At 44.0% G+C, this 26889-nt stretch overlaps 2 protein-coding genes across 13 annotated transcripts in view; one reads left to right on the top strand and one right to left on the bottom strand.

Moving 5' to 3' along the window:
• ZC3H12B (zinc finger CCCH-type containing 12B) overlaps positions 1–25816 on the bottom strand; it is a 61764-nt gene extending 35948 nt beyond the window's left edge. The window contains exons 1-7 of one of the 12 annotated variants that reach the window (XR_012675478.1): positions 25492–25812; positions 24854–25000; positions 24103–24340; positions 22428–22543; positions 13595–13702; positions 11762–12920; positions 3474–3683 (exon numbers count right to left, since the gene is read on the bottom strand). The gene's annotated coding sequence lies outside the window, so the exon portion shown is untranslated. The other 11 variants (XR_012675482.1, XR_012675479.1, XR_012675480.1 and 8 more) reach the window with 11 other exon arrangements.
• Positions 7132–19726, top strand: ZC4H2 (zinc finger C4H2-type containing). The gene is made up of 5 exons (XM_075161850.1): positions 7132–7302; positions 11313–11484; positions 12780–12952; positions 14103–14265; positions 15389–19726. The coding sequence occupies exons 1-5, from the start codon at positions 7250–7252 to the stop codon at positions 15500–15502; spliced, it is 675 nt and encodes a 224-aa protein (XP_075017951.1). The 5' UTR covers positions 7132–7249; the 3' UTR covers positions 15503–19726.
• Positions 25817–26889: the final 1073 nt, after the last annotated feature.

Below are 26889 nucleotides of genomic sequence, written 5' to 3'. Positions count from 1 at the left end.
AGGGGGACGGGGAATGGGGTTGCGGTCAGTTCATCACACATTGTCTCTGCCGCTCCTTCCTCCTCACACTCTTACCCACCTCCAGCGTGGGGTCCCTCACACGGGAGACAGTCCTCCACGGACTTCTCCAACGTGGGGCCTTCCCACGGGCTGCAGTTCTTTACGAACTGCTCCAGCGTGGGTCCCCTGCTGGGCCACAGGTCCTACCAGAAAACCTGCTCCAGCCTGGGCTCCTCTCTATGGGGCCACAAGTCCTGCTAGGAGCCTGCTCCAGCATGGGTTCTCCACGGGGTGACAGCTTAGAATAGAACAGAACAGAACAGAACAGAATAGAATAGAATAGAATAGAATAGAATAGAATAGAATAGAATAGAATAGAATAGAATAGAATGAATATTTTCAGTTGGAAGGGACATACTGTTGTAGAAAAAGTTAGTCAAAACTTAGAGCTAGCAGCTTAAACATTAATAGCTAGAGTAGACAAAGCCTATAGATTGTGGTATATGAACTGTAACAACATATTACAACATGCCGAATAGCTAACTACAGAATCGGCCAAAATCGATCTAAGAGGATGTGCTATTGTATAAGAAGATGACACTTGGCAACCGCTTAGTAACAAAACAGCAAATAAATCAAACCAATAAAAAAGCAAGAAGACCCCAGACCTTAATATTACTATTGGTCCAAACTATCGCGTGAGGGGTGGGGAACTTAGATTGTGAGGATATAATTGCCCAGGGATTTCTTTCTTCAGGGTCCATCTTCGGAGGCACCAGCTTGAGTTGTAGCGCTATTAATAAAAAGTACTTTCACAAAGAAATCTGTCTTTCAGCTTATGCAGAAACCTAGAGTCGAACCCTGTTATGGTGGCTGGCATGCGTAATTTCCGTAACGCCTACAATGATCATCTAGTCCAACTATCCAAAGCTTCCCTCAGGGTGCATGTGCCTGCTCTGGCGTGGGGTCCTCCGTGGGCTGCAGGTGGATATCTGCTCCACCGTTAACCTCCAAGGTCTGCAGGGGGACAGCCTGCCTCACCATGGTCTTCACCACGGTCTTCACCACGGGCTGCAGGGGAATCTCTGCTCTGGCACCTGGAGCACCTCTTCCCCCTCCTTCTTCACTGACCTTGGTGTCTGCAGAGTTGTTTCTCTCACATATTCTCACTCCTCTCTCCCAGCTGCTGTTGCACAGCAGTTTTTACCCCTTCTTAAATATGTTATCACAGAGGCACTACCACCGTTGTTGTTGGGCTCAGCTTTGGTCAGCGGCGGGTCTGCCTTGGAGCCAGCTGGAACTGACTCTGTCTGACATGGGGGAAGCTTCTGGCACCCTCCGAAGCCGCCCCTGCAGCCTCTCCGCTACCAAACCCTTGCCACACAAACCAAATACAATGGGTGAAGTATTAGAATCACAGGACACCCCAGGTTGGAAGGGACCTCGAAAGATCATCCGGTCTAAACTTTCTTGGGAAAGGGAGCCTAGATGACATTATCTAGCACCCTGTCCAATTGCATCTTGAAAACCTCCAGTGATGGGCACTCTACCACATCCCTGGGGAGGTTGTTCTCACCATAAAAAATGTCTTTCTTACATCGAGATGAAAACTCTCCTGATGCAACTTCTACCCATTGCCCCTTGTCTTCTGCATGTAGCTCCTTGTGAAGAGAGAGCCGCCATCCTCTCTATTAAAACAAGAACAGCCCAAACAGATAAGTGATCTGAATTTTAGCAATGCAGGAGTGGACTGGAAGATTGTATCCCAGACATAAGAAAGAAAGGTGATAGGAATTGTTCCTCAGCTATTGTTTATGTAACGTTAACAGCATCCCTACATCTGTATTATATCATTAAAAGTACTCCTAAATTCATATAACACACCATAAGTATTTGCGACCGCTTTGAAGTACTTTGAAATATGTAGATGTAGTATTTTCTGTCCTTTTTTTAAACATGGAGAGAAAAATAATTGCTAATGCTTGTGGGTTGGCTCACTTCCTGTCTAAGAACTTCCAAATATTTTATAACACTTTGTGAAGTTGTTTTCTTTATGTCATTCAAAGCAGAGTAAAGTAACAAGCTGAACATCTGCATTTTCATTTTCTGTCCTCGACCTTTTAGTTTAACCTGTAAAATCAGAAATGAAAAGTAGGATAAACATTGCAAACGTTGGCTGGGATTCTCACCACTCCTGTTAGAGGGGACTTTCCTTCTCTTCCTCTCATATCCTCACCCTGCCTGCTCTCACTCCCTCAGTGTCTTAGCAACAAGATTCACTGGCCCAATGTAGCTGATTTGTCTCCTACCCCCTCAAATCAATTAGTTCATTTATTTAAATCATGCATTAAAGAAGCCTGCCCCCTTTGAGCACACAGCTCACTTAGGGCTCAATCCTACAGTCTTCAGTTTTTAAGGCAGCAAGAGTTTGCAATTGACTCAAATTATATCAGGATCAGACCTTGAATGTTCTAATTTCTTTACAAAAGCTGTGAGATGATGAAGAGGATGCTGATGCCTACCACCATTTTCCTTCATCTTCTTTTTTCTTTAATTGAAGAACATGACATCATAGGGAAAAGTCCTTAAATAATGCAGAAAATAACTAAAACATCTCCCCATTCACAACTACTGCTTATTCATTATCTGTTCCAGAAATACATCTTCTGCAATGCCAGCAAGAGTGCATTTGCAAAAATTGCATTTGTATAATACAGATAAATCCTCAAAATCATTACTTGGAAGATTCATAAGAGACTCCGAAATAATTTTTGTAATGCTTGAAACCTTCAATTTGTTTCTTAATTTATTGTCTAGTGGAGTTGATAGAAAAAGAAGGTAGATGTTTTGTGCAAGTTATCTGAGTTTTTAACTCTCTGTAACTATTGGTTATTAATTATAATTAACAATAAATAGATTATCAACACTAATAATCTTTTGTCTGAGGGGAATTTTTGATCACTACTGCCACTTGCTCAGGCAAGTTGGTGAACGTCAACCACTGCTTCTCATGATGTCCAGTGCTCTCATCTTTTTTCTTCATTCTCTCCTCTTATTTCTTGCCTTATCTTTAGGTAAATTATTTGGAACAGGATGCACCAGCTTTTGTCCTTGGATTTCTACAGTGCTAATTATGAAGGGATCCTGCTCCATAGCTTAAGACTGTAGACGCTAATGTGATGAAATTCATGACAGGGAAGATCTCACTGTTCAGAGATACCAACTACCTACAACTCACATGGTCTTAGAGCTGGCATGTCTACTCTCATGAAAACCATTTATTGAAAAGCAAATACCAATTTACTAATGAAGTGTAAAAAAGTAATCAAACTATTCACTATTAATCCTTGAGAGAATGTGGCTTGCTTCACATCCTGAATCAGCCCAGGTGCTTCAGTAGCTGGTCAACAGCAATCTATCAAGGGATTTATCTTTATTATGGTTAAGATAGTAAGAGAGTGAAAGGCAGGACATAGAAAAATCAATTCAGCTATTTTCCTTACTATGGCTATTTTAGGAATCTCAGTTTGGGGCTGTTCACTCCAGCTATTAGGAACTTCCCTGCCTCAGACTGAGGACAAACCTCAGTCACAGCAGCTCAGCTCTGAAGCGTGTTTTCTGGCTTTTTATTTCTTCCAGCACCCTTCATCCAAGCCTCTCCACAGCTTCAGTTTACAACTTCCCTGGGGAAAAAAAAAACGGGTAGAAAATTGGTAAGGGTGATTCCCAACACCTCGAGTCCATTATACTGCACAAAACTTCCATGTGAAATGCTGGGTACTATGGCATGTGAAGAGTTTCCAAGATCAGTTTTCAGCTCAGAACCAGCTATTTTACCTAGACTATGTGAGTTCAGTTACCAAGTATTGGAGTAATACATGGCATTAAGTTTCCAAGATTTATGTTGGCTTCATAACTTCATGCAAATTTATATTACTTTACAGGTGTATACAAAAATGGGGTCCATGCTCCAAAGCAGCACAAGGGTCAACAGTGGTAAATAGAAGCAGCAGTAAAAGCACTTAGAGAAAACAGACTGCCACAGAGAACAAGAGAATAGTAAAGAGCAGGTTGGAGAACACAGGTAAACCAAAGGGGACAAAAAAAAAAAAAAACCTGCTTATCTGTGCTTAATGAAAACTAATAATTTTTGCTATTAAAGCACCCAATTTTTAAAATAAATGGGAGTCTGATACTGGAGTCTGCATTCATTCCAAATTCCCATTTACATCACTAGGAATTAAAAGCATTTAAAAAGATGACTAAAGCTATTATTATCAAGGAAAAATGAGCAGAAAGCTGCAGTGCACTGGTTCTGATGTCATCCTTGAGTGCTGAAGAGTTTTTATGACTGACCTGATTTCCTGGATCACTTGTTTCCAGTGATGAGTGAAAGCAGGAAAAAAGGGCCAAACTGCATCCCTGGGGAGTTTCAGCTTCTCCCACTGCCGGGGACAGGGTCTGATCTGCGTTACATTACATTGACCACTCAATGTAATTTGTGTAAGAAAAAGAAAATCCCACTGATAAACATTTGCTGCCTCAGTTACAAAAGGTTTGCTTAAACATCATCATTAGGCAAGCAGGGCAGGGCAGAGAAGGTATATACCAGCAAAAGTTCTTTGGAGACTGGCCTGGTATCAGAATTCAGGAATTTAAGCCTTTTTTTCCTTCCTGACAAGAACTCAAGAGAAGGTAGAGGGAATGTTAGCCTGTCACATTCCCTTCTATAGGCCTAAATCTCTTTTGTTACACAGAACATTTTGCGTTTTTCTTTTTTGCTTTCATTTTTGTGCCTGGTTTCTCAGTAGGTTTTCTGCATTTGTTTCAGACTATGCATGTCATTTCCAAAGGTAGCAAGTGATATTTTGATTGTAGTTTTAGTTTTAGCTCAGCTGAGTGCACAAGAGAAGATGTGTGATTCCTCATCATGACACTTAATAAATGGGAAAGTTCCAGACAATATTTGATATAAATGCATCAGCAACTGAATGAGAACACACCTCAATTTCTTTAAAATAAATGAGCAGGAGTAGAAATATTTACAGATAAGTAGGAGTTACCCCTTTGAAGCCTTGGATAGACAAAAATTCCAAATTAGCTTTATTTTTAGATCTGTTTGCCTGCCTTCCTCCCAGCTTCCACTCCAGTCTCAGGCCCCATCCCTTCTCCAGACAAACCCTCCTTGTTGCCTACCCTTTTTCATTCTCAGTGACTCCTGGTGAGAGGTCCTCCTCTGCCAGGACACATACTTTCATTTTTCAGCCCTCTCAAGAGTGCATTCTCTGGCTTGAGAACCTAATGCAGACACTTAAATCCACGCTTATGTGTGACAACTAATCCAGTCCCCAGGCCCCTGGCCATGCTGAGAGGTCACTAAAGAAGCAGGAGCAGGTCATTGTAGTGGCAGGCTATGTGCCACATTTGTAAGGGTAACTCAACCCTGATCAGGTCAAAACCCCTACCTCAAAGCAAGGATCTGAGCACTTGGATTAGTATGGAGACACCTTTATCTAAGTAGTTCTTAAAAGCAATACGGAGACGACTCCACCTCCCAGATGGCCTTTCCTAATGAAGCACTCTGTAGTCAGACATTTTACTGAAATCTGTCCTAAACTTTCTGTGTTGCTCATTAAATAGTTTACTTTTTAGGCTTCTCTCTCAGCTGACCTAGTGGATTATTTGCTATGATGGCTCTTCTAACACCTTCTTCACACTGAAAGACTGTTATTATTATGAGCTACGTCTATATCATATGATTTGCTCAGTGCTGGAGCCAGAGCACAACACCCCAATGGCTCACACTGTCTGCTTATTACCTCATACTCTAGTTTTCTAGCTTTCCAGGCACAGATATTTATACATGAGGGGGACCACTTGCCCTTTAGTCTGCAACCCTAGACGCAACTGGCTCAAGACATTCAGTTCTGTGACCATAAGCCCTAACTCAAGCAGATCTACCACATGCCCATGTAAATACGGCCACACTGTCTTGCATTCAGCCATCTTTCGTGTTCCCCAAAACTCTTACCATTTTCATTGCTCTCCTCTGCATTCTGTCCATTTTTTTTTTTCACTTCCTTTTCAGAGTCCCAGACCAGACACCTGCAAGTTTGATCTGTGTTGAGGTTAAGTACTTCCATATAAGATTTCTGTAATATACTCCAGAATAATTGCCCTGTTCTCATCAGCCTCACACTACTGACTGATGAGTGGCCCACTATATTTGCTAAGACTATGGTACTGCTGCTTGTACATTGTAACACACAGAAGTTTGTGTTTGCAGAATCCGATTTCCCTACTGACTGTCTAGACCTTGAGCTTAATGTTCATTCTAACGTGCTGATCCTTCAGCCCTGACCATCAGAGCGGATAAACCCCAGGGTAAATGCTTGGGCATACAAGTGAAGGATCATGAATTTACACTGTGACAGATCCTGGAAGAGACCTTCCAAAGTGCTGAGATATAACTGTTATCTTCGTAACTTAAAACACAGTGCTTAGTACATTACAGAAGCCAAAGGAAAATAATTACCTGGCTGAGGAAAGACTGAGAGTCTATTCATCAATCTCTGTAAAGTGCTCTGATATTCTTGGCTAGAATGTCCATAGAAAGACAAATGGTCACTTTCCTCAATCCAGCAGTTTTATTTGCATTCTGTTTTTCTTTTCCATAGTTACAAGCGCTATGTATAGTAGCAGAAATAAAAAAGAAGAACCTAAAGAAAAAAAATGTGTCTTTTCGGAACTCCAGACACAGTCACTTCACTCAGAGCATCTAGTAGAAACCAGCATGGTAGTAATAATGGCTACAGCATGCCTTTATGTCAAAAAAGTTTTTAATCAAAATCATGAACTCATTCAACAGTCTTTTAATGCATACTCGATAATTTTAACGAAATGCTGAACATTGCACAGATCTCAGGAGGAAGCCTTCTGTGCTTTTTGCACTCCTAACAACCTTTGACATAATGAGGTGTGACAAATTGATTTAAAATGTAGTTGCAGGAAGAAGGGCAGGAAAGCTCTGCTCTGCCTTGTGGGTGTTGTAGTCTTTCTGCTGTCTATCTGCCTAGGCAGCAATGGAAGCTGGACTCTAAGTCCCATAGCTCCCACTAGAGCCTACCGCACAGGCTCAGAGACCATATGCTAGGAGGGGGTGACTACATTGTGTCTATTGTATGTTTTTTCTTTTTTTCCCCTGGCATTTTGTACATTTCACGGGAGGTTTAAATCGGGAGTGAAAAGCATGGCAGATGAGCAAGAAATTATGTGCAAACTCGAGAGCATCAAGGAGATCAGGTATGTTTGCTTTGTGCCGCATCAGTTACGTGAAGCAGCTCTTTCCTCGGGGGAGCGGAGGAGTTGCATCGATCTGAAAGTAGCTATTGTGCTACTGAGGGAAAGAAAACCACCGCTGGCCTTTATGATAAGAGCTGAAAATACATTTTTCTAAGTAGGGAAAGAGCATCTGCTGCTGGGAATCGCCGCTGGAATGCGCAGTGAAGGGCGGCAATGGTCGTGCATTTCCAGCGAATTGGCCCCGAGTGATAACACGAGAAGGAAGAGTGCGCGGGTGGGAAGGACGCAGCAGCCCCACGCAGCTGGGGGAGTGGTGTCGGGCCGCGGGTGGTTCTTTTTAAGCCCTTTGAATTATTATTTCTTATTCCTGAGGCGCTCTGTCATAAACCTGTTATTTCGCCCCACTCGCTCCCGGCAGGAGCCTTGACGGGCTGGGAAAGGAAGGGGGTGGCACGAAAAGCAGCGCATGGCGCCGAGAGCCGAGGACGGCAGGGACAGGCGCCCGAGCAGGGCGCGGATGCCCCGGCACGGCCGGGCGGGGCAGCGCGGCGGCTCCGGGCGGGGGCCGGCGGAAGGGCGCAGGGCTGCCCAGCTGCCGGGCGCCGGCCCCCGCGAGCGGTCGGTGTCGGGGGTCGGGTTCAGCCCCGCGCTGGGCTGTGGCCTGCGGGGCGCTGGGACTCGTGCGCCCGCGACGGGAGGGAGCCGCCGGGCCCGGGAAGCGGCCGCGCCTGGCTGGCTTCTTGCCGCCCTGCCCTCCGCTTCCCGACGGCGGAGAGGGGCCGAGGCGGGCGAGGAGACCCCGCGGAGGTCTGCCTTCCTACCTCCTGCTTCTGGCCACCACCCCGAAGCCGCGAGCAGGGCGGCGAGTGCGGGGGTGGCAGGGTGTTCCGGGGAGCCGGATGGGGACACCGGCAGGCTTGTTCTGCTGTCCCCTCCAGGGCGGGCCGCGGGGCAGGCGGCTGGCCCTCGCTGCTGTGCCGTGCGAGGAACACCAGGAATCCGTATATAGCCTCCTTCGTATGTGAATGGCAGGCCGCACTGAAGGAGGGGGCTCATGAACAGCAAGGCACGGCATCATGTGTGCCCACATCGGGGGCGTGCCTTTTTCTTAGCTTTAAGGTAGGGCATTTTCACTCTTTGGCTTAGGGCATTGGTTTTCAGGACAAAGCCTGAGCTGTCTATATTGAGCAGGAATTCATGCATCCAAAAGCCAAAACACATTACAAGGAAAGTGAGGGCAGTGATTTTGGATGTAGCTGGGAGGTGCAAGGCGTGCTGACAGTGGGTAACCCCAGAGTGATGAGAGTGTTTTGGGACACAACAGCTGGAGAGGGGCTATCGGGGAGAGAGGAGAGAGGGCAGGGGACAAAGGCGCTGCCACCAGCAGTGCGTGCAGGTGGTCAGAGAGACTTCTGGCTGGTAACAGCACCTCTAAGAAGCGCATTTTACCCATCAAGGAGGTGAATCAGGCAGCAGTGTATGGGCCTCGGCCTTCTTCACACAATACCACAAAGGTGAACAAAGATCAAGCAAAAATATTTGTGTGTCTAGCATCCCAAAACTATTTGTAGAAAGAGATGGGACAACACATACTTTGCAGACTAAGAACAATACTTTTCTACTCAACTGTCTGGTATTTTTTTTCGTAACAGTCATGGGTTGCCACCACTAAGAATAGTAAGCCGTATCTCCTATGACTTATTTATATGGAGGAAACAACTTTACTGTTAAGATTATTTCTGAAGTACTGATGCAACGCAGAATTTTGTATTATTTTGTTCTAAGGAAACAAACAGCTGTCCCTCTGACCTTCAATCTTTTAATTGTTCCGTTTTAAATCTCCTTCATTCATATTATCCCTACCAGGCAGCCCATTTTGGAATACATATTGGGGAAGTTACTTATGATACCATTTTTATCTCTTGCAGCTTTATAAACTCCTGAAGTGAGAGAGGGAGGAACCCTGGTTACATTACTAGCTATAATACTTGGAATAGATAGCCATAATTAATTGTCCCAGGGACTGACTCTGCTTTCTGCCACGCTCTTCAGCAAATGGTGGAAGCCCATTGTACCAGTGATGTCTCACGCATTCAAGAAAAGGTTACCAAAACTAGGTGCACCAGCAGATACTGAACTCACAAAGACAGATTTGGAAACAGAAATGAGGGGACTGAGAGGAGGATTCACAGGCACCATGTCAGCGCTTCCCGAAGAGGGATGGTGACAGAGGGCGAGCTTCGGTCAAATGAAAGCAAGAATAAAATCTACACAGACACCTGCCATATACTTTAAAGAAGAGTCCTCAGGCTAGCTTTAAAATTTCTTTGGGAATTTTGGTTGGAGTGACAGAAAACAGTAACTCTGTTAAAGCCCAGGATATATATATTCTCCTATTCTTACAAGTATGATTTAGAATAACACTGAGATAAACCATCCATTCCTCAGTGCTGTGGGAGCAGTTTCAGAAAGAGCCCTTGGAGACTGGGTAGGGAAACAGTTTGTAAAGGGAACAAATGCCCCACAGAGTTTTAGGAATCCCCTTTCCTAGAAATAGGTGATAGACCATCTCCCTCTGGGGGGCTCAGTGCCTTCTGCTTCCATTAAAAACGTCAGGTCTGTGTTGCTTGCTTCAATGGGAGCAAGTCAGGGCCTAGTGGGAAGGGAAGTCAAGCTCCCTGTTCTAGGATGGGGTGAAATCCCTGTTGTGGGATTTCATTGCTAATCTGATAGGCAGCTTCCTATAATCTACAGACTGCATTCTATAGTCAGCTTTGCTGCTTATGGTGAATTTGAATCAAACTGACCACACATTGCATTGGGATAGGAATAAGATATTTAAATGTGAATGCAAACCTCTTCTTCCCCAGCCCCCTTTTACACCATGCCTGTAGGAAGCCTACTGTGTTACTCAGCAGTGCACTTGGAAACCAGTATGGATCCATTTGTACTAGGTGTTACCTGACTAAAAAGGAATGCTACATTCTTGTTCCTTTCACACAAGGTAAAGCAAGGAGTCCTGGAAGTCTGGATTACATGCCTGAGATGTTACATTGCAGCCTCTTATTAGAAACATTTAAGTGTTTTTGACACGTTGGTTACCCAGTATCATATTCTAACTTCCAGCACAGGAAAAATAAGGCCTCTTATTAACTAAATCGCAGGAACAAGAACAGTTTGTTTGTTCTGTGCAACAGCTTGGACAAGTGTTGAATCACAACAGCAGTAGGCTGTTCTGCTGCTTAAAACTGTCTGATGACTGGAACTCACACCCTTTGATTATTAGCTTTGAAGAGAGATAAGGACTGAGTATCTAAACATTTTTGCTGTGGAATTACAGATTGGCACAAAAGAAAAAAAATATCAGAATGCAGGAGAGGCAGAAACATTTACAAATATGTGACAGGTACTAGATCTTAGCAAAGAACCAAGAGAATGCAGAGTTACTTGCAAGTGGGTTGTTGATGGCCAGTGTCATTTGAGTTTTTACTATTCTGATATGTCATTGCTCTGGAATTTTCTTTAACCTGAAGTTGAAGTTAGTATTTTAGCAGTTCAGCTTACTGTCCACATAGTTTTAGTCAGTGTATATGACACTATAATCACCTTCAGTTCATTTTACATTTCTCAGAATCCTGTGCTAAACCTCCCAGATTTTCTGGATTTCTCTATTTTGGAGCTAGGGTTTAATCCGAGTTAACTGATGCAGTAGAACACTAGTGGTACAAATTCTCTGAATCTACATAACTGTTGAAGTCTGACAAAGTTCTGATAATTTCATAACTCAGTATAAGAATTCTCATCGCACTGAAAAGCTCAGCAAAAGAGCTGGGATTAGAATTCAGTTCTCTCATTGCACCTCATCCTTTCTCAGACACGTTTAGTCTCACCCTTGTCTATTACTGCTATTACCTTCTTCCATCTATTCACATATAAAGTGACACCTCACAAAAATATGTTGCAGTGACTTACTGTTGTCTCTTTACATTTTTAATTATCACGGGGATCAGGAATAAGACTTTGCAGATGGAAAAAATAAAGGCACGACTGAAAGCAGAATTTGAAGCCCTGGAGTCTGAGGAGAGGCACCTGAAAGAATACAAGCAAGAAATGGACCTGCTGCTGCAAGAGAAGATGGCCCACGTGGAGGAGCTGCGACTGATCCATGCTGATATTAATGTGGTATGCAACAGTCCAGCTGCGGACAGCCTGACTAAGACACAGTTGTATATGAATCATTCCACAGCTTGTGGAATTGTGCACACCAGTGAACTATCACTGGTTCAATAATCTGGACTTTACAACACCATCCTAGGATCCTACAAAGACTGCAAAGTAAATTTACCTCAGGATAATTGTTTTTTCCTGTCTGTGTTGGGCAGGTTATTTTGTAACGTTGGCATAGTAAGCACTTCCACCAAGAGGATAGATAACCAAGCCCATTGTGGCTACAACTTACCAGTAGCCACAGTAACATCCCTTTGGCAGTCTCATATAAAAATGTTCTTCCTGTTAGTCTTTTCTTATTTAGCACCTGGAAACAGAGAAACTCTGGCAGCTAGGTGGGACTTTTGATTGGAGGTTTTTGGAAAAAAAGAGATTTTGGGAAAATATATTATATTTACTAAGTTCCTAGTAAGAGCTGACCTTCATCACTGAGTGGAACCACCAAACACTAAGAAGCACCAGCCTGAAGGGAAGTAATACAAATAAGAGAAAACCAGTTTATAAACAAGGAAGATTAGCCAATTAGAGGGGCTAAATGGGGAATATATTTTTAAACCTGCAGATTTTACTGTTAGGGCGCTTACATGACTGTACAGTGGTTTCTAGCTCTGAAGGTATCCGTGCTTTGCACCAGAAAAAAAAAGCTCCTTGTAAGCAAGTACAAGCTATGTACTGGATGGGCAGACTGCATTTATTTATCACTTGAAACGTCTGTTCCCCTACCCAGCTGCATAACCTCAGCCTCTGTTTCATCCTTCCCTCTTTTTCCTGTCAGATTGTCTTTTTCTCTGCTGCTTTTCCCATTTACTGCAGGAGAAGTAAGAGAAGCAGGAACCTTTCCTTAGCTTGTTTGTTTACTTCTAACCATCGGTATTCAGGTATCTTAGAAACACAGAAAATTAGTTTATTCTACTTTCATTTCTTTTTTAATGTCCCTTGAGAGTTTTCCATAGCTCCTCACTTGCTGACTTATCTGTAGCCTGTCTACCTGCTTTTTCTGTTGTTCAGAAGGTCACATAGGTTGAGTGCACCTTTTTTAAATGAAAATGCATCTCATGTCACTTTCAGTTGCTTCTTCCTTGCCCAGTTTTCATCCTCTCAGTGTCTTCACTCTTTGTTTTACTATTGCATTGTCTTCAATCTCTTCCAACCTGAGTGAGAAAAGTATCTTCTTTCTGATACAGTCTCTTGCTCAATCAGAGAGCTATTAAAGGAAGTTCTTTAAAAGCATGTCCACCCTCCTGTTTCAGATGGAGAATACTATCAAGCAGTCTGAGAACGATCTCAACAAGCTCTTGGAATCTACTCGTCGCCTGCACGAGGAGTACAAACCCCTGAAGGAGCATGTAGATGCTTTGCGGATGACTCTGGGATTGCAGAGGCTGCCAGATCTATGTGAGGAGGAAGAGAAACTGTCCCTTGAGTAAGTCTCCAAAGCAAACATTATCTGGCTTTATATCTTCTCTCGATTCTACTGGTTATTTTGTCATTTTACTTTTGTTGGTAGGTGGAAAAAAGAACTTAAGAGGTAAGCATGAAAAACAAAAGTTAACAAAAAAGGGATGTGGGAGCACATGTATTTGATAACATTCAGTCTGAATTTGTTGGAAGTTAAATTTAGATTATTCCAAGCTGCAAGCTCTACACATGACATGCAAAAATTCAAGGGTGGTTGGTTCTCTAGATTTTTATACCATATGCTGCCTTTTCTAGCAAGACTTTTTTTCCTGAAAATAATTTTTTTTTCGCTTGTTTACCAAGCAGAGGTAGGATGCAATATAAGAAAGGGATACAAAACAAGTATTCTTCAGTTGGTTTGTGCTACTGCTAATCAGAAATTTACTTTTTGCTGCATGCACATGGCAGTGGCATTTAGCCATACATCTATGACTGTCAACAAGTAAGTTTACTCTAGATGTGGAATAGGTTTGGATAATAAATTACAGTTTCATTTTTAGGTATAACCTAGGTGGAGGAGGGTGACAGAATTAGCTACTATTCAAAGAACAGTGTCCTTTGTTTAACAGATCAGTTTTAAATGCAAGTGATGTTTTAAGAAACTTACATCTCTCAACGCCCAACACATTTGGCATCATTTTCACAGACACACACTTTTCAGGATTTCTTTCACATCTCTTCAGAAATGCTGTTTTCCATTCCAAGCACCCTGACACTACAAAGAATGTATTAATCTACTGCATACAAAAGTTATTCATTTTAACAGAATAAAATATACAAACTAATTTTGACAGAGGTGCATCTAAAGCTGTTAGAGATTAAATATATATGTTGCCTATTTTCCATCCTATTAGATTTATATCCAGTCGTACATCAAGATATCTTAGAAGCTGACAATCTGGAATCTGGCTGAAGTGTATAAATGCAGAGAAAAATACCGTCAATTCTACTTGTAAAATAGTCCAAGTGGTGTCTAAGTGTAGGCAATTTGACTCTAGTGGAGGAACATGATAGGGAAATGTGATCCATTATATTTTAACACAAAATATCCTTTACAAACTAATGGAATATTCCAGAAGACGGTTATATTTTTTATTTGTTTTTCTTTTGTCTAGCTACTTTGAAAAGCAGAAAGCAGAATGGCAGACAGAACCACAGGAGCCTCCCATCCCAGAGTCTCTGGCTGCAGCTGCAGCGGCTGCCCAACAGCTGCAAGTGGCTAGGAAACAAGATACCAGACAGACAGCAACTTTCAGACAACAGCCACCTCCAATGAAGGTCAGGAGATGGAACGCGCTGGGTTTTCTCTTTTGCCATTGGAATGTATTACGTTTATAAAGTTGATCAATGTTTACGAAAAGGAAAAATGACGTGTCCTGATTCTGATTTTTCCTGCAGTGGTTCAAATCGAGAGCAACCCCAGTAGACTTAAAGTAGTAGCACCAGTCATCAAGGGCTGAGGAGAAGGCTCTGTATCATTTGACTCCTTTATGACTTAAGAGTCTCCATCAGCAGAGATGTAGGCAATTCCCACTCCTCTTGTGTTTCATGTGGGAGAAAGGCATGTAAGAAAAAAAAAATGCTGGGCAAAAGAAGAACTAATAGCTGGGAGTTAATCTCAAATGGATTCATATTAGATGCAATGCACATATTTTATGAGGGAGAGTAATTACTGATGGTACAAATTACCAGGAAAGGTTATTGTTTCTTCTGGGGTTTTCAAGTCAAGCCTGACATATGGATTAATTTAACATAACCAGAGGCACTTAAGTGACAGTTTTACCCTGCTCCTTCTGTAGTCCGTAAAAAGAGCTAAGTAATTCCATAGGAGTATTCATCCCACCCAAGTTCCAAAGATTCACTGACTAAGGAGGCAAACTGACATAGGCACACTCCGTAGTTATGTACTTACTATCTGGAGTTAGGCCATCGAAAAGCCTTTCTGAAAGTAATATGCTTCAGTCAAATGGAAGTTAAAGGGCAGAGTTCTATACCTTGTGTTAAATATGTAGAATTCATCTAATCACCCGCTGCTGCTTGAATTCTGTGACATCACAGTTGCCCTTCACTGTAACTTCTCTGACTCAGTGAGCTATTATGCACGTAAACATCTTTAAAACACGTGGAATGTTTAACACAAAATAGATTTTAACGTTAAAGTTATTGATGCGTGCCTGAACCATGTGTCTGCTGAACTGTGGTTTCAATTCAATGAGATACTCTGAAGTTACTGTACAATCCAGAGACCGGGATTGTATAGAATGTAGCGTTGGTTTGCCTTTGAAGGCAGGAAGCCTTAGTTATTTTCTTCTGTACTGTAACTTAGAATACGATACTTAATAACCTGTGTAACAACGCCACTTAAATGTTTGTAACAAGAGGCTGCAATGTCGCATTTCAGGCATGTTTATCGTGTCACCAACAAATTCATCGGAATGCGCCCATATGTCCACTCTGCAAAGCAAAGAGCCGATCTCGGAATCCCAAAAAGCCCAAGAGGAAACAGGACGAATGAAACCCAGAGGATTGACAAGCACACGCGTGACCTGTTCCAGTACTCTTCCAGCAGAACTGCAAACGTGGCCAGACTTTACTGAAGTGCAGACTCAAGTACGACCGACCCATTGTTTTACTATTTAATGCAATGTAAGCACAATGCTCCTGTTCTGTCTTAATTTCCTTCCAGTCCTTAGGATTTGGTTTTAGGAAAGTAAGTATTACTGGTGCTACAGTTTAACATTTCGATCATTCCATCTTTTGGACTCCTAAACAAAGTAGAATTCTTATGCAAGTATCCTAAATGCCAGGCTATTCCTATTGGCCAAATGCGATCACCACAAATGCTTTTATGTTCTCTTTTTAAAAACAGATGTTACTAAAAGATTATTCTGTTTTCTCCTGATAACAGGAGACTATTTGAAGTGCTGAAATAGCAGACTGTCTCTTTGTTTCACTAAAGAACAATTTGTTTTCCAAGCTAGTAAGACTGCATAGGTTTGGGTATCCAGTAGAGCTCTTTTTATACAGGAAATATTCAGGGAAAAAAAGAAATTGATTATACAGGAAATCAGTGCATTAAGGACACACGTGAGTTTTGATTTACTGAGTTTGATCGTACCATTCCCTCAAACTTGACTTAAAATTTGGAAGGGGGATCAAGTTGCTGGCTGTGTATGAATTCCTAAAAATTATGTAATTGTGATTTTTTAACATCTTAATACGATATTATTTTCAGCAGTCAGAAGACTGATTGACTTAAGTACAAGGCTCAAATGAACTGTTAGTGCTCCTCCTCGGCTCTATGGCCAATCAGCTCACTGTGGTTCTCTAGGAAACATGCATGAAATATCTCAAATCTCTACGCGCACAGGCTGCAACATCAGCTATCCTGCACGTCTTCTACTCCTGGTTTCTACAGCCAAAATCTCCTCCACTGGAGCACAGGGAAGTTCAGTAACATGCACCAGGAACAGTGTAAACTAAAAATTATGTATTTCACCAGAAATGCCTGGCTTTGGTGTCATTGTCCTCCCTCAACCAAAACTTCCTATTTTTGTATCTTTTAATAGGTCATTTTCAAGTAAGCTTTATTTCAGCCCAGGTTTTTTTCTTGCTCTGTATGTCTGCCAAAAGAACCCTGACTGAAGGATCCTTTAGACCACTCCTTGTATCCATGTCTTCCCTTTGTTTCACCTCCTGTAACAACAGTTCCTCCAACAGGGAGGATGGCAGTGACCCAACTACAGAACCTGGGCTTAAAACTTACTCATTTCTAGTCCCAGTTTTGTCACCGCCTTTGTTGTCTAAATTGACCTCAAGTATTAAATATTCTTTTCAGTAACGTCAGGAGGCAGGGACTGCCTGTTTACATTTTTCTCTCTTTAGCCCCGGTTTTCCTCTACTATTATGCTAGAGTGGTTATACTGAGAACTTTGCTTGTTAAATAGGAAGAACAGGGAAGCCCCAAGTCTCTGGTCAGATCTTTGCCAAATGCTGGGGCCTGTACAAATCCACATAAACCAATTTTGCTGGCCAAATCACATAGGTTGCCATTGATTTCCCAACTCCGCCATAAAGTACATGAGTATTTTATTGAATATAGTCCTTTAATTTATGCCAAGTTCAGTTCGTATTCTCCCATTTTAATGTTGCATAGCCAAATAAACATCTGTCAACAGCAGAGACAGAATGTAGACCACGAGCCTCTGAAAATATGTGAAGAGCAGATTCTGCTAGCTGAATTACTGGGATTGTCTCTGTGAGATAGCAATAATGGAGGATAGTCTGACCCCACGCTCCAAATGGCAGTAGTGCGTTAACTCTATCATTATGCATGTTTCCTAACACTGGAATCCAGAATACTGGATTCTACTTTTAAATGTCAGAGCAGCCACGTGCTGTGTGCCCAGTTCAGAGCAATTCCTGTTGAGTTTAAGGGAAAATGCACACAGAGTTAAAGGACAGTATATGGACTCCCCCAAAGTGCATGCATGAGAGCAGCATACTTTGATGACAGTTGTATATAAATTTAAGAAGTAGTGAGAATGGGTGAATGGTCTGCAATGAAGTAGTGCAAATAGAAGGGTAGACTTGTAGAAACTTCGACTTACAGTTCTGAAATAGATAAGGTTAGTTGTAGCTGCTCTCACCTTACTGTTACTTTTGCCAGGTTCTTTCTTTCTTGGGAGATCTCTAGAGCTCTAAACTGAAGTATGCTTAAGGATGCACCATTTACTAATTTGGTATGGCATTTTTGTATTTTTACTTTTTTAAACTCGTCTCTTGTGCCCTCGTGTTTAACAAGGTTTGTTTTTTTTTAAAAAAGAAAAAAAATGTGAATATGACATACTGTGTTTGTATCAATCATGTACTAGCGTTTACAAATCTGTTTTCACATCCTTTACAAAGTTCTGCCATATGAATAGCCTGCATTGCTGAGAACGAGTCTAATTGAATATGAGTCAACAGTGTGCCCTGGCAGCCAAAAGGGCCAAGCACGTCCTGGGGTGCATCGAGCACAGCACAGCTAGCCAGTCGAGGGAGGTGACTGTCCCACTCTACACTGCACTGGTGCGGCCTCAAGTACGGTGCACAGTTTTGGATGCCTCAATGTAAGAAGGACATCAAACTATTAGAATGTGTCCAGAGGAGGGCAACCAAGATGGTGAAGGGTCTCGAGGGCAAGACTTAGAAGGAGCGGCTGAGGTCACTTGGTTTGTTCAGCTTGGAGAAAAGAAGACTGAGGGGGGACCTCATGGCAGTCTACACCTTCCTCAAGGTGGGCAGCGGAGGGGGAGGTGCTGATCTTCTCTCTCTGGTGACCAGCAACAGGACACAAGGAAATGGAATGAAGCTACGCCAGGGGAAGTTCAGACTGGACATTAGGAAAAGGTTCTTCACTGAGAGGGTGGTCGGTCACTGGAACAGCCTCCCCAGGGAAGTGGTCACGGCACCAAGCCTGTCAGAGTTCAAGGAGTGTCTGGATGACGCTCTTAGTCATACGGTTTAGTGCTAGATAGTGCTGCGAGGAGCAGGGAGTTGGCCTTGATGATCCTTATGGGTCCCTTCCAACTCAAAATATTCTATGATTCTAACTATTTCAAGGAGACAAAATCTGTATTAGGTATTAAGGGATACTAGGGGTGAGTGGAGGGAGGTAAGCAGTATCTTTCATAGGGAACCAGTATTCTCCTTTTCTCTCACAGATTAACTAGAGAAGTTTAACTGAAAAGCTCTTCTTGCGACAGCCCCAGGCCTTTTTCTCCCAGGCACCTTTCTCAAGAGACTAGAGGGATCATTATGAAATACTGATTTCTTGTCTTTTAGTCAGAGGAGGAAGCTGTCTGAAGTACAGTTCTTACCACAAGTCTACTGCATTTTTGCTCCGTGGAGCAACAACAGCCTTTTCCTTTGAACCTAAGGTTCTTTGAGGATACTTCTTCACCTGGCTTAAATTCATTCTTATTTGGGTTAAATTCTCTTAATAGTCACAAAGAGACTCTTCTCAAAGCTTATAAGACTTATATTACTAAAGTCTGCTTTAACTCTGGCTTTGTCATTCCCTTTTCAAGGAGTGTTCAAGTGACAACAAAATCACTGGATTCTTTTGTTACAGATGGTTTCCAGAATCTTTTCCTAGTTCCTCACTTGCCTCAAAGGACAGTCCTCTTGTTCTGCAACCAAATGGCAAAAAAATCACAAGCCTCTCCCCCACCTTAAGCTCATGCTAAAAGGATGCGAACACTCTACTGTGTCTAAAGGCTTTGCTATAGGAATTTTCATACTCAGGCTGGGGTAGATCAGTTGTTCAAACTTTAGTGCCAAGGACCCTATTAACTATAGAGAAAATGTAAGCCAAATCTTAATACTTGCACTTCCTGAATTCAACTTTAGCTTTCTAAACAGGACACTGACTGACTGAACTTGCCAATGGCTTCAAGTTATAGAATCTGATTTTGAAAGAATAGCCATTGATGTGTTACTCTAAATAGCAGACTCGTCAAGAAATTAAGATCTTACTAGCACTTTAAATACATAAAAGTGCTTTCCTTTATTTTACAGTTTTCTAATTCTTCCGACATAGGTTTTCATTTAGCATTTAGATATTTTAGTAATATCTGGCATTTTCACTGGCTTCTATGTTTTAAATATTTTACTCCTGTGCCCAGTAGGAATAACAGTGTGCTCCCTGTTTAATTTGTCTGTACAGTCCTTTTTAATAAATGTTTGTTTCATGTCATGCTTTCTTCCTGCAGAGTATTTCCACATCTGTTATTTGCTTATGCTACTGAGAAGCAGCCACATCCCAAAAGGTAAACCCCGGCTCTCTCATTTTACAGGATGCATTAGCCACAATTCTGTTATACCTTTATAGAAACTTTATGGAGATAAATATGGGGAAAGAGATATCCATTCTAAGGAGCTTTAGAAAATAGAAAGGAAAAGGAGTTAGCAAGACAGGTGTTAACCTAGCCAAACTTCTCGGTCACATTTCCACAACACAGACCTGTGTGCTTAAGCTCCAACATTTCTGCATCTGCGGAAAAGTCACAGAAACAGTGTCTAATTCCCCAAGCCAGCTACTTCTGAAACAAACCTATCCTCTGTTACCACTGGCTACTAACACTGAAACTGGATAGTTTGCATGCATAAAGATGCCTAATTTACATTTGCAGGTGTCCAGTTATGAAACTCAGACACAGAAAAATATCAAGGAAATCATGTCCCTCTGCTGCAGTTCAACCACTGAAAGCTCTGACTAGGGCGTTTATTTCAGTTTGTGACCAATTCACAGAGCTTCAGCTTGAACTAGTCAATTTAAACTAATTCAAAACAAACCACTCTTAGGTGGGAACAAGTCTTGCTCAGACAGGTTTCAGTTTAAAGAAGAGAGTCATATCCAACACCTTCTGTCAGGTGCTAGATTGCCAAGAGGCCAAAACCCAGATGTATTCTTCACAGTTCTTTACTACTGAGGAACCTCCTGTTTTGTTTTGCTTTCTAAAGTTAAACTGAAAGCAGCAAGAGACATGATTCCCTCTCTGATTTAAGGGAGGGGATAGCTGTCTTCCAAACAGCCCTGCTTTGCCATTAGGAGATTATATCTTCTGCTAGTGCTTGCTGGAAGTTACTTCTCTCAACAAACTAGTGACTGAGGAACTTATGGGAGCACTCCCTAACCCAGCTCTGTCAGGAAAGCCCACGTATGATGTACGTTGCCAGTAGAGGAGGTAACCTACTGCAAGGTAATGAAAACAGTTCTGAGAAATAACCTACTCCATTGGCATACCTGGATTCAGAGAAGAATGTCTGCCCCAGACCTCACAGAGCTCAGAACCTGAGCTTGGTTAAATATAAGCAGCACGATTTTTTTTCCATCAGTACTGTCTTCAAACACATATAAACCACAAAACCTAACGACTGCCGTAATCTTCATTTGTACCATGACAGCCATCCCAAGATAAGAGAAATTATTTTGATTTCTGATGATTTTGTTTACTGCCATCTGAATTGTGCAAACTTTGAAACATCCTGCACTAATCTCTGTTCATCCAGCTGCTCTTTTCAGTTCCTTAATCCTAACCCCAGCTGTAACATTACTTATAACTTAGTCACACAGCTAATGCACTGATTCATACCCTCCTAAGAACTAACCCTGAAATATTCCCTATAACCGACATCAGCTTCCATCATATTCTCCTGAGCTTAGCAAGATCCTGCAGTAAAATGAGCTCTCAAACCCCTGATCTTCTTAACTCTAATATTTAAGTGTAGCATTAAAAATCGCCTATTTCGGGGGTGGGGGGGTGGGGTGGGGGGGAAGGCACCAAAGCCTGTACCAGCCTTAAATCCACTCCTTAAAAATTTCTACTATTGTGCTCTTCAGCCTTTACTCTCACTAACCGTACTCTAACTTCCCTCTCTTCCCAGAAACCAGTAAAAAACCAAAAGATCTGCGATATCTACTTATTTGTGACCCACTAAAGATCTTCAGTGTCTTGCAGTACTTGGGTTTTTCTATTTATTCTGTCCCACTGCCTAATTCTTTGTTCTTTGCCCTCCTTTAATTGACACTGGTTTATATGTTTGTCATCGAGACAAAATGGCCCTGACCACGTAACAATAACTGAATCCAGTAGACCACAGTAGCTCTCACGATGAGGAGGGAAGGAGAATACTGGAAATACAGCCTTTTTTTCGCTACAGTCAAAACGGTAATTTGTACAGACAAATTTTAAAGACTCATTTTCTGAATGGAAACAGAGCTTTAGAAGGGCTTTTTTTCTGTTCCCGATGCACGCAAACTTCTATCACAGTATAGACATTACATGTATGTAGTTAGAAGAGATGTTTTCTTACACAGGTTTTCTCTAAGAGGTCTGCAGCATCTTAGTTCTGTTAGTTTGCTATTCTGATCAAGCAGTCAGACTGAAGTTGCATTTCCAATGGTTTAAGCTTCAAAATTAATTCCACTTAACATAAACATCATTAAATACATAGTCTCATCGGTGATATAAACCTCATTTAATTCAGCTAAACACCAGTACAGTCATCTGTGTTGAAGCTCTGAGTATGGATGAAAATTGCCCATTTCTGTGTCCATTTTCCTGGAAAACTACCGTCCTCTGCATCCTTATTTCCATCTTTTTTCCCCTAATTTATCTAAAGAGATCCACAAATAGTCTCTGTTTTTCAGACAAATGTCATCACTGTTTGGTTTGTTTTCATTCGTATTTGTAAGAAAATAATAAAAACTAAAAAGTTTGAATCAGTGAGCAAACTTGGTTCTGTCACAGCTCCAAGCAGCTTCTGGTGTTCTTTTACTCAGTACTCCCTCTCAAACTTCCATATAGAAACACTTAACTTGCATTTCTTTCAATGCTTAACTGCCTAGAAGAGCGATAGCACTTAACTAATTTCTGCTGTTTTAAACCTATTACCTTTTTGATACGTCTCCTATACTTGGATGCTTGCCTCAAAGAAAACCACCGAAATGAACTACTGTATTACTACGACCAGCTCCTTCTCTTGAAGTGTCCTCCTTTGGAGGATTACCCTGCAAAACAAAGCAAAAAGAATGTTGAGACCAGTTAGGCTATCATACTTTCAGAGAGCTTTTCCAAAGCTTTAACTGTGATTGATGGAATAACTTCTCAATACACAAAGCTACAAAATTCTGTTACTGAAGCCTAAATAGTTTGCTTTAGGTTAACTGCTTGGCATGTTCTGTTGTTCTTGGGGGTTTTTGTTTGGTTGGTTGGTTTGTTTTTAAAGCTTTACATGTGCTCCATGATCTGCTGGGCCAGAGCACCAGATATCTATAGTTCCTTCTGCTTTTACAACACTTGTGTTATTTAAAGTTGGTAATTAATAGTGCCCATTATCCCATCAGCTGGAGTAACACACTTCTCCTTCCCTGAGGACGTGCCTAAAACCCATGCTGTGTCCTGCAGCATGGCTGAGATTTCTCATAGTCCTTCAGTGTTCTCTTTGGCTCTTCCTGACCCTTTTATTTTCTTAGGCTATTCCTTAGCTTGAAATTTTATCTTCATGTTCCCCTTAAGGATTTTGCAATGTGATACTATACCAGACTGGGCACATTTAGAGAGTTATATAGACAGAGCATTCTGAAAGACGGTTTGGAAGAAAAAGAGACAAAAACCAACCAACCAAGCAAGCAAATATCATCTATGAATCCACCCATCATCTTGTTTACCAAAATATCCTGAAAATTCCTTTCTCTCCATTAGGAGAAAAAAAGGAATTTGGGGGGGGACGGGACGCGGGGCAGGGGGATAACACAGATCACATGTAATATCCATTAGAAAACATTTCAGAAATCAATGTTGTTACTAAGAAACCCAAGCTGTTATGCTTAGCAGCAGGTAACTACACCGGGAGTTTGGGGGCAGAGTTTGAGGCCGGTGCGGGGGGTTGAGGTTAGCAGTGGATATGGGGCCACTGGGCGCGCTGGGGCAGGCACGGGGCTCAGAGCTTTTGGGGGGAGTGCCGAGTTCACTGCTACAACACGACCCTTGCCCTCCCCTGCCCCGGAACCTTCCCAACACCATCTCAGCCCAGCCCACTGGCATCCACCAGCGCAAACGCTCTTGGCCCACGCCAGGCCTCCCCGGGTGGCACCTCACGAGGCAGCTGGTCCCAGACCGCTGCCAGCCCGCAGCAGCCCTGCTCGCCAACAGGCACCCCACGCCCGCCGCTCCCTCGCGCGGGGCGGGGCGGACCTTCCCCGCACGCCGCAGGTGAAGCGCGTCACTGGCCTTGCCCCCACCGACGGGCCGAACAGGCCTCCGGCGGCACCCGCCCCACCAGCGGCACCTGCCGAAGTATTCCGAGCAACCCACCGCTACCCCGAACTGCCAAATACATTGCGAGGTTAGACAAGGAGCTGCAAGTCAAAGCAATCTGCACAAAAGCCAGACTTGTTCGTACAATCACAAAGGTATTTAGTTATTCTTACAGGTGCCAAAGGAAATAGGGAAATTAATCCCCATATGTCTAAAGGCTCCTACTCTGCCTTCCCACTTCTACTACTCGCAGTCTTTCATGGCTCTCTTTTTGACCAGCTCCTCTCTCAGCTTGTAAGCATATACTCACCACTCCTCTACTGCAAAATCCATATTGGGCAACTCTGCACCCCTTCCTTTCAGTGAATTTCACATCTGGTGTCTCAGTTTGGGCACTGCAGCGTAAGGCGAAATTCTTTCTTCTCAGTCTCCAGTCTCCCAGTTTCTGTTCATAACTCCATCAAATAAACAGGGCAAAAAAGGTTGTACCCAATGCCAGTAACTCACATCAGGAACTTGACCAACGCACTGGCATCATCCTGACAAAGCTGCAGAAACAAACAAGTGAAACATACCCTTCTTTACTCCAGCTGTAATAAAGAAATCTTCAGAAGACAAAACAGGCTGATGAGATTCTGTTCTGGAGTCTTATTACAAATCGCAGCAGAACAAGACTGAGAATAGCATTGTGCATCAGGAGAAAGCTATATGGACTACAGCCGTAGTAACTATCCACACTCAAGTGAGTGGTATGGTTAAAACTCAAAATGCCAGACGTCAACATCCAGACTTTCTTTTCTCACAGACGACATTCATACGTTACTGATATAATTCAAAATATTTTCATAAATAGGTAGTTTTGAGGCTTTTGCTGAGCTTCCTGCTCTCTGCTTTCTACTTGCCATAGATTCCCTGCCTGTAAGGGAATCCCTGCCTATAAGGGAATCATGACATCAGTCTCTCCAGAGACAACAGCAAGTTTCTGAAAACAAGCAGGTTACATTGCAAAGCACACAGAAAAACAGCTATTGAGAACTATGTGCAAATTAAAGAAAACCCACCTTTTCCAACTTGCATAGTTTTTCAGTGGACCAAAAATCATCTATCTTCTCAGGTATTTTAGTACCTACTCCATCCTAAATATCAGAGGAGGGTGGGGGAGAACCAGCATACAACTTAACTTCGGGGTCACTTGTAGATTCTTACATCTAGAAAAAAAAAAACCCACAGAATTCAGAAATCATGAAAAACTATGACTATTTACTGAGATGCCAACCAGGTAGCAGGCAGTAAGGGACAGCCAGTGCCCCAGGGTACCATAGGAGGAGCAAAATACAACGTAAATCCAGGGCTGTATTAGAAGTTCCCTGGAAGCATCTGTTTTGAACCTTACTAATAAAGTTCACTGAATTACATGAGGAGAGCACTAACAGAGCGCTGCTCCGCAGGGCCCCAGACGGACTGACCAGGCAGTCCCCGTTCCAGCTGTAAGACCCCCGCTGCGCTCCCCAGGCGCCACTCCTGCCCAAGGCCCCGAGCAGCGGCCCCGTCGCCGGGCAGACAAGCGCCGCGGGCTCATCGAGGAGGGGCCGCTCCCGCGCCGCTCCGCCCCTTCCCAGGGCCCCGCAGCTACCGCGCCGCGGACCACGCTGGAGGGATCCTCCCACCACCGCGGCACAGCCACAGCCACCAGCCCCACTTCGGGTCCTGCCGGGTCACCGAAACGCCATCGAGGCTGCTCGTCTGCAGAACGGCACCGCTGTCACCCGAACCGGGCAGCGACGGCCCCGGACTGGGAGGGCGGGCGGGTCCTGTGCACTTGCCGAAGGGCCCGGTTCAGGCCGCGCCCGTAGCTCGCCAGCCCCCGGAGAAACAACAGCGACGGAGCAGCCGCACCGGACCCAGCCACCGCTGAGGGAGTCCCCGCGGCCCTCGCTAGCGCTCCCCCGCGGAGCCTTCCGGCACGCGCCACTGGCGCCCGCACGCCGGATATCACGGGGAAGCGCTTCCGGCAATGACGTCCGCAGAGCAGGGACGGCTTCAGTACACGAGTGAGCTGGCACGCGCCCCGGCAGCCGGTCTGGTCACTGCTGACCTCAAGTGCTCAAAGCCCGGTACTGCAGCCTGCCGGCCGACGCACGCATGCGCAATGACGACTTATTTGGAGCAGTACTGCGCACGGCAGTACCACGCGCGCAGTGCAACCTGCCAGGTGCTCTGCTGCCGTGTCTTGATTGCAACGAAGGACTGCAGCCGCCGAGAGCACGCATGCGCACTGTGGCCTGCCGCGCACTGCTGCCCTCGACTGAGTACACCGGGCACTGCAGCCGGCGGCGTGACGCATGCGCAGTACAGAGTGCCCGCACTGCGGCGCCTGCGGGCTCTCGGCGGCGCGCGGCTCGCCGCCGTCTTCGCTGCTGCGCTGGTGTTTCGGTAGCGGGTCAGGCAACCGGCCGCTCCCGCCACCCCTTCCTGCCGTGTTCGCGGCAGGCGCAGGCGTCATGCCCGGGAGTAGCGCGGGAGCGAGCGGGGGCGGGCGGCGCTCGGTGCTGAGGGCACGAGAACAGCGGCGAGGCGAGCGCATCCCCGGGAGGAGTGCGGCCCGGCGGCGGCCGCTGCCTGCAGGCAGGGGTGCGGGGCGGGCTGGGCCCCGCCACGCTCAGCGCTGGGACACTCGGGACAGACTTTCCCTTTTCCTTATCTCGCTTTTGGGTCCCGAAGGCTCTTCCCCAGCGTGGGCCTGTGCGCGCACACGGCTCTTCGGACACCCTGGAGCTGCGGGGAAGCAGATAGGCCCCGGAGCAGAATTTTGGCACGGCATCCCTGGGAGGAGGTCAGCTCGTTGTGGCAAGCATGCCCAAGAGTGCTGGTGAGCAACATGAAAGTTTAAAACTGGTGAACTAAACAGATTTAAGGTACTTTTGAGTAAGGGACAATTAGTGCAGCCCCAGCTTAGTTACGGGAGAACTGAGGAAACAAAAACAGAGGGGAAAGACATCCTTGGGCACTCTGAAGCTACTTCTGTCCCTGCGCACAAAACACGGGCACCAGCTAAACCAGGTGCTAATTAATTAAAACCTCCACTGAGCATCCACAA

Source organism: Calonectris borealis, chromosome 13 (assembly GCF_964195595.1).
Source record: "Calonectris borealis chromosome 13, bCalBor7.hap1.2, whole genome shotgun sequence".
NCBI classification, from domain to species: Eukaryota; Metazoa; Chordata; class Aves; order Procellariiformes; family Procellariidae; genus Calonectris; species Calonectris borealis.
This window is presented reverse-complemented; position numbering and strand designations above follow the sequence as displayed.

Coding starts and splice junctions, on each gene's coding strand:
- ZC4H2 (XM_075161850.1), top strand. CDS start 7,250: ATGGCAGATGAGCAAGAAATTATGTGCAAACTCGAGAGCATCAAGGAG. Junction 12,953..14,102: donor GAAGAGAAACTGTCCCTTGA/GTAAGTCTCCAA, acceptor TCTTTTGTCTAG/CTACTTTGAAAAGCAGAAAG. Junction 14,266..15,388: donor AACAGCCACCTCCAATGAAG/GTCAGGAGATGG, acceptor GTCGCATTTCAG/GCATGTTTATCGTGTCACCA.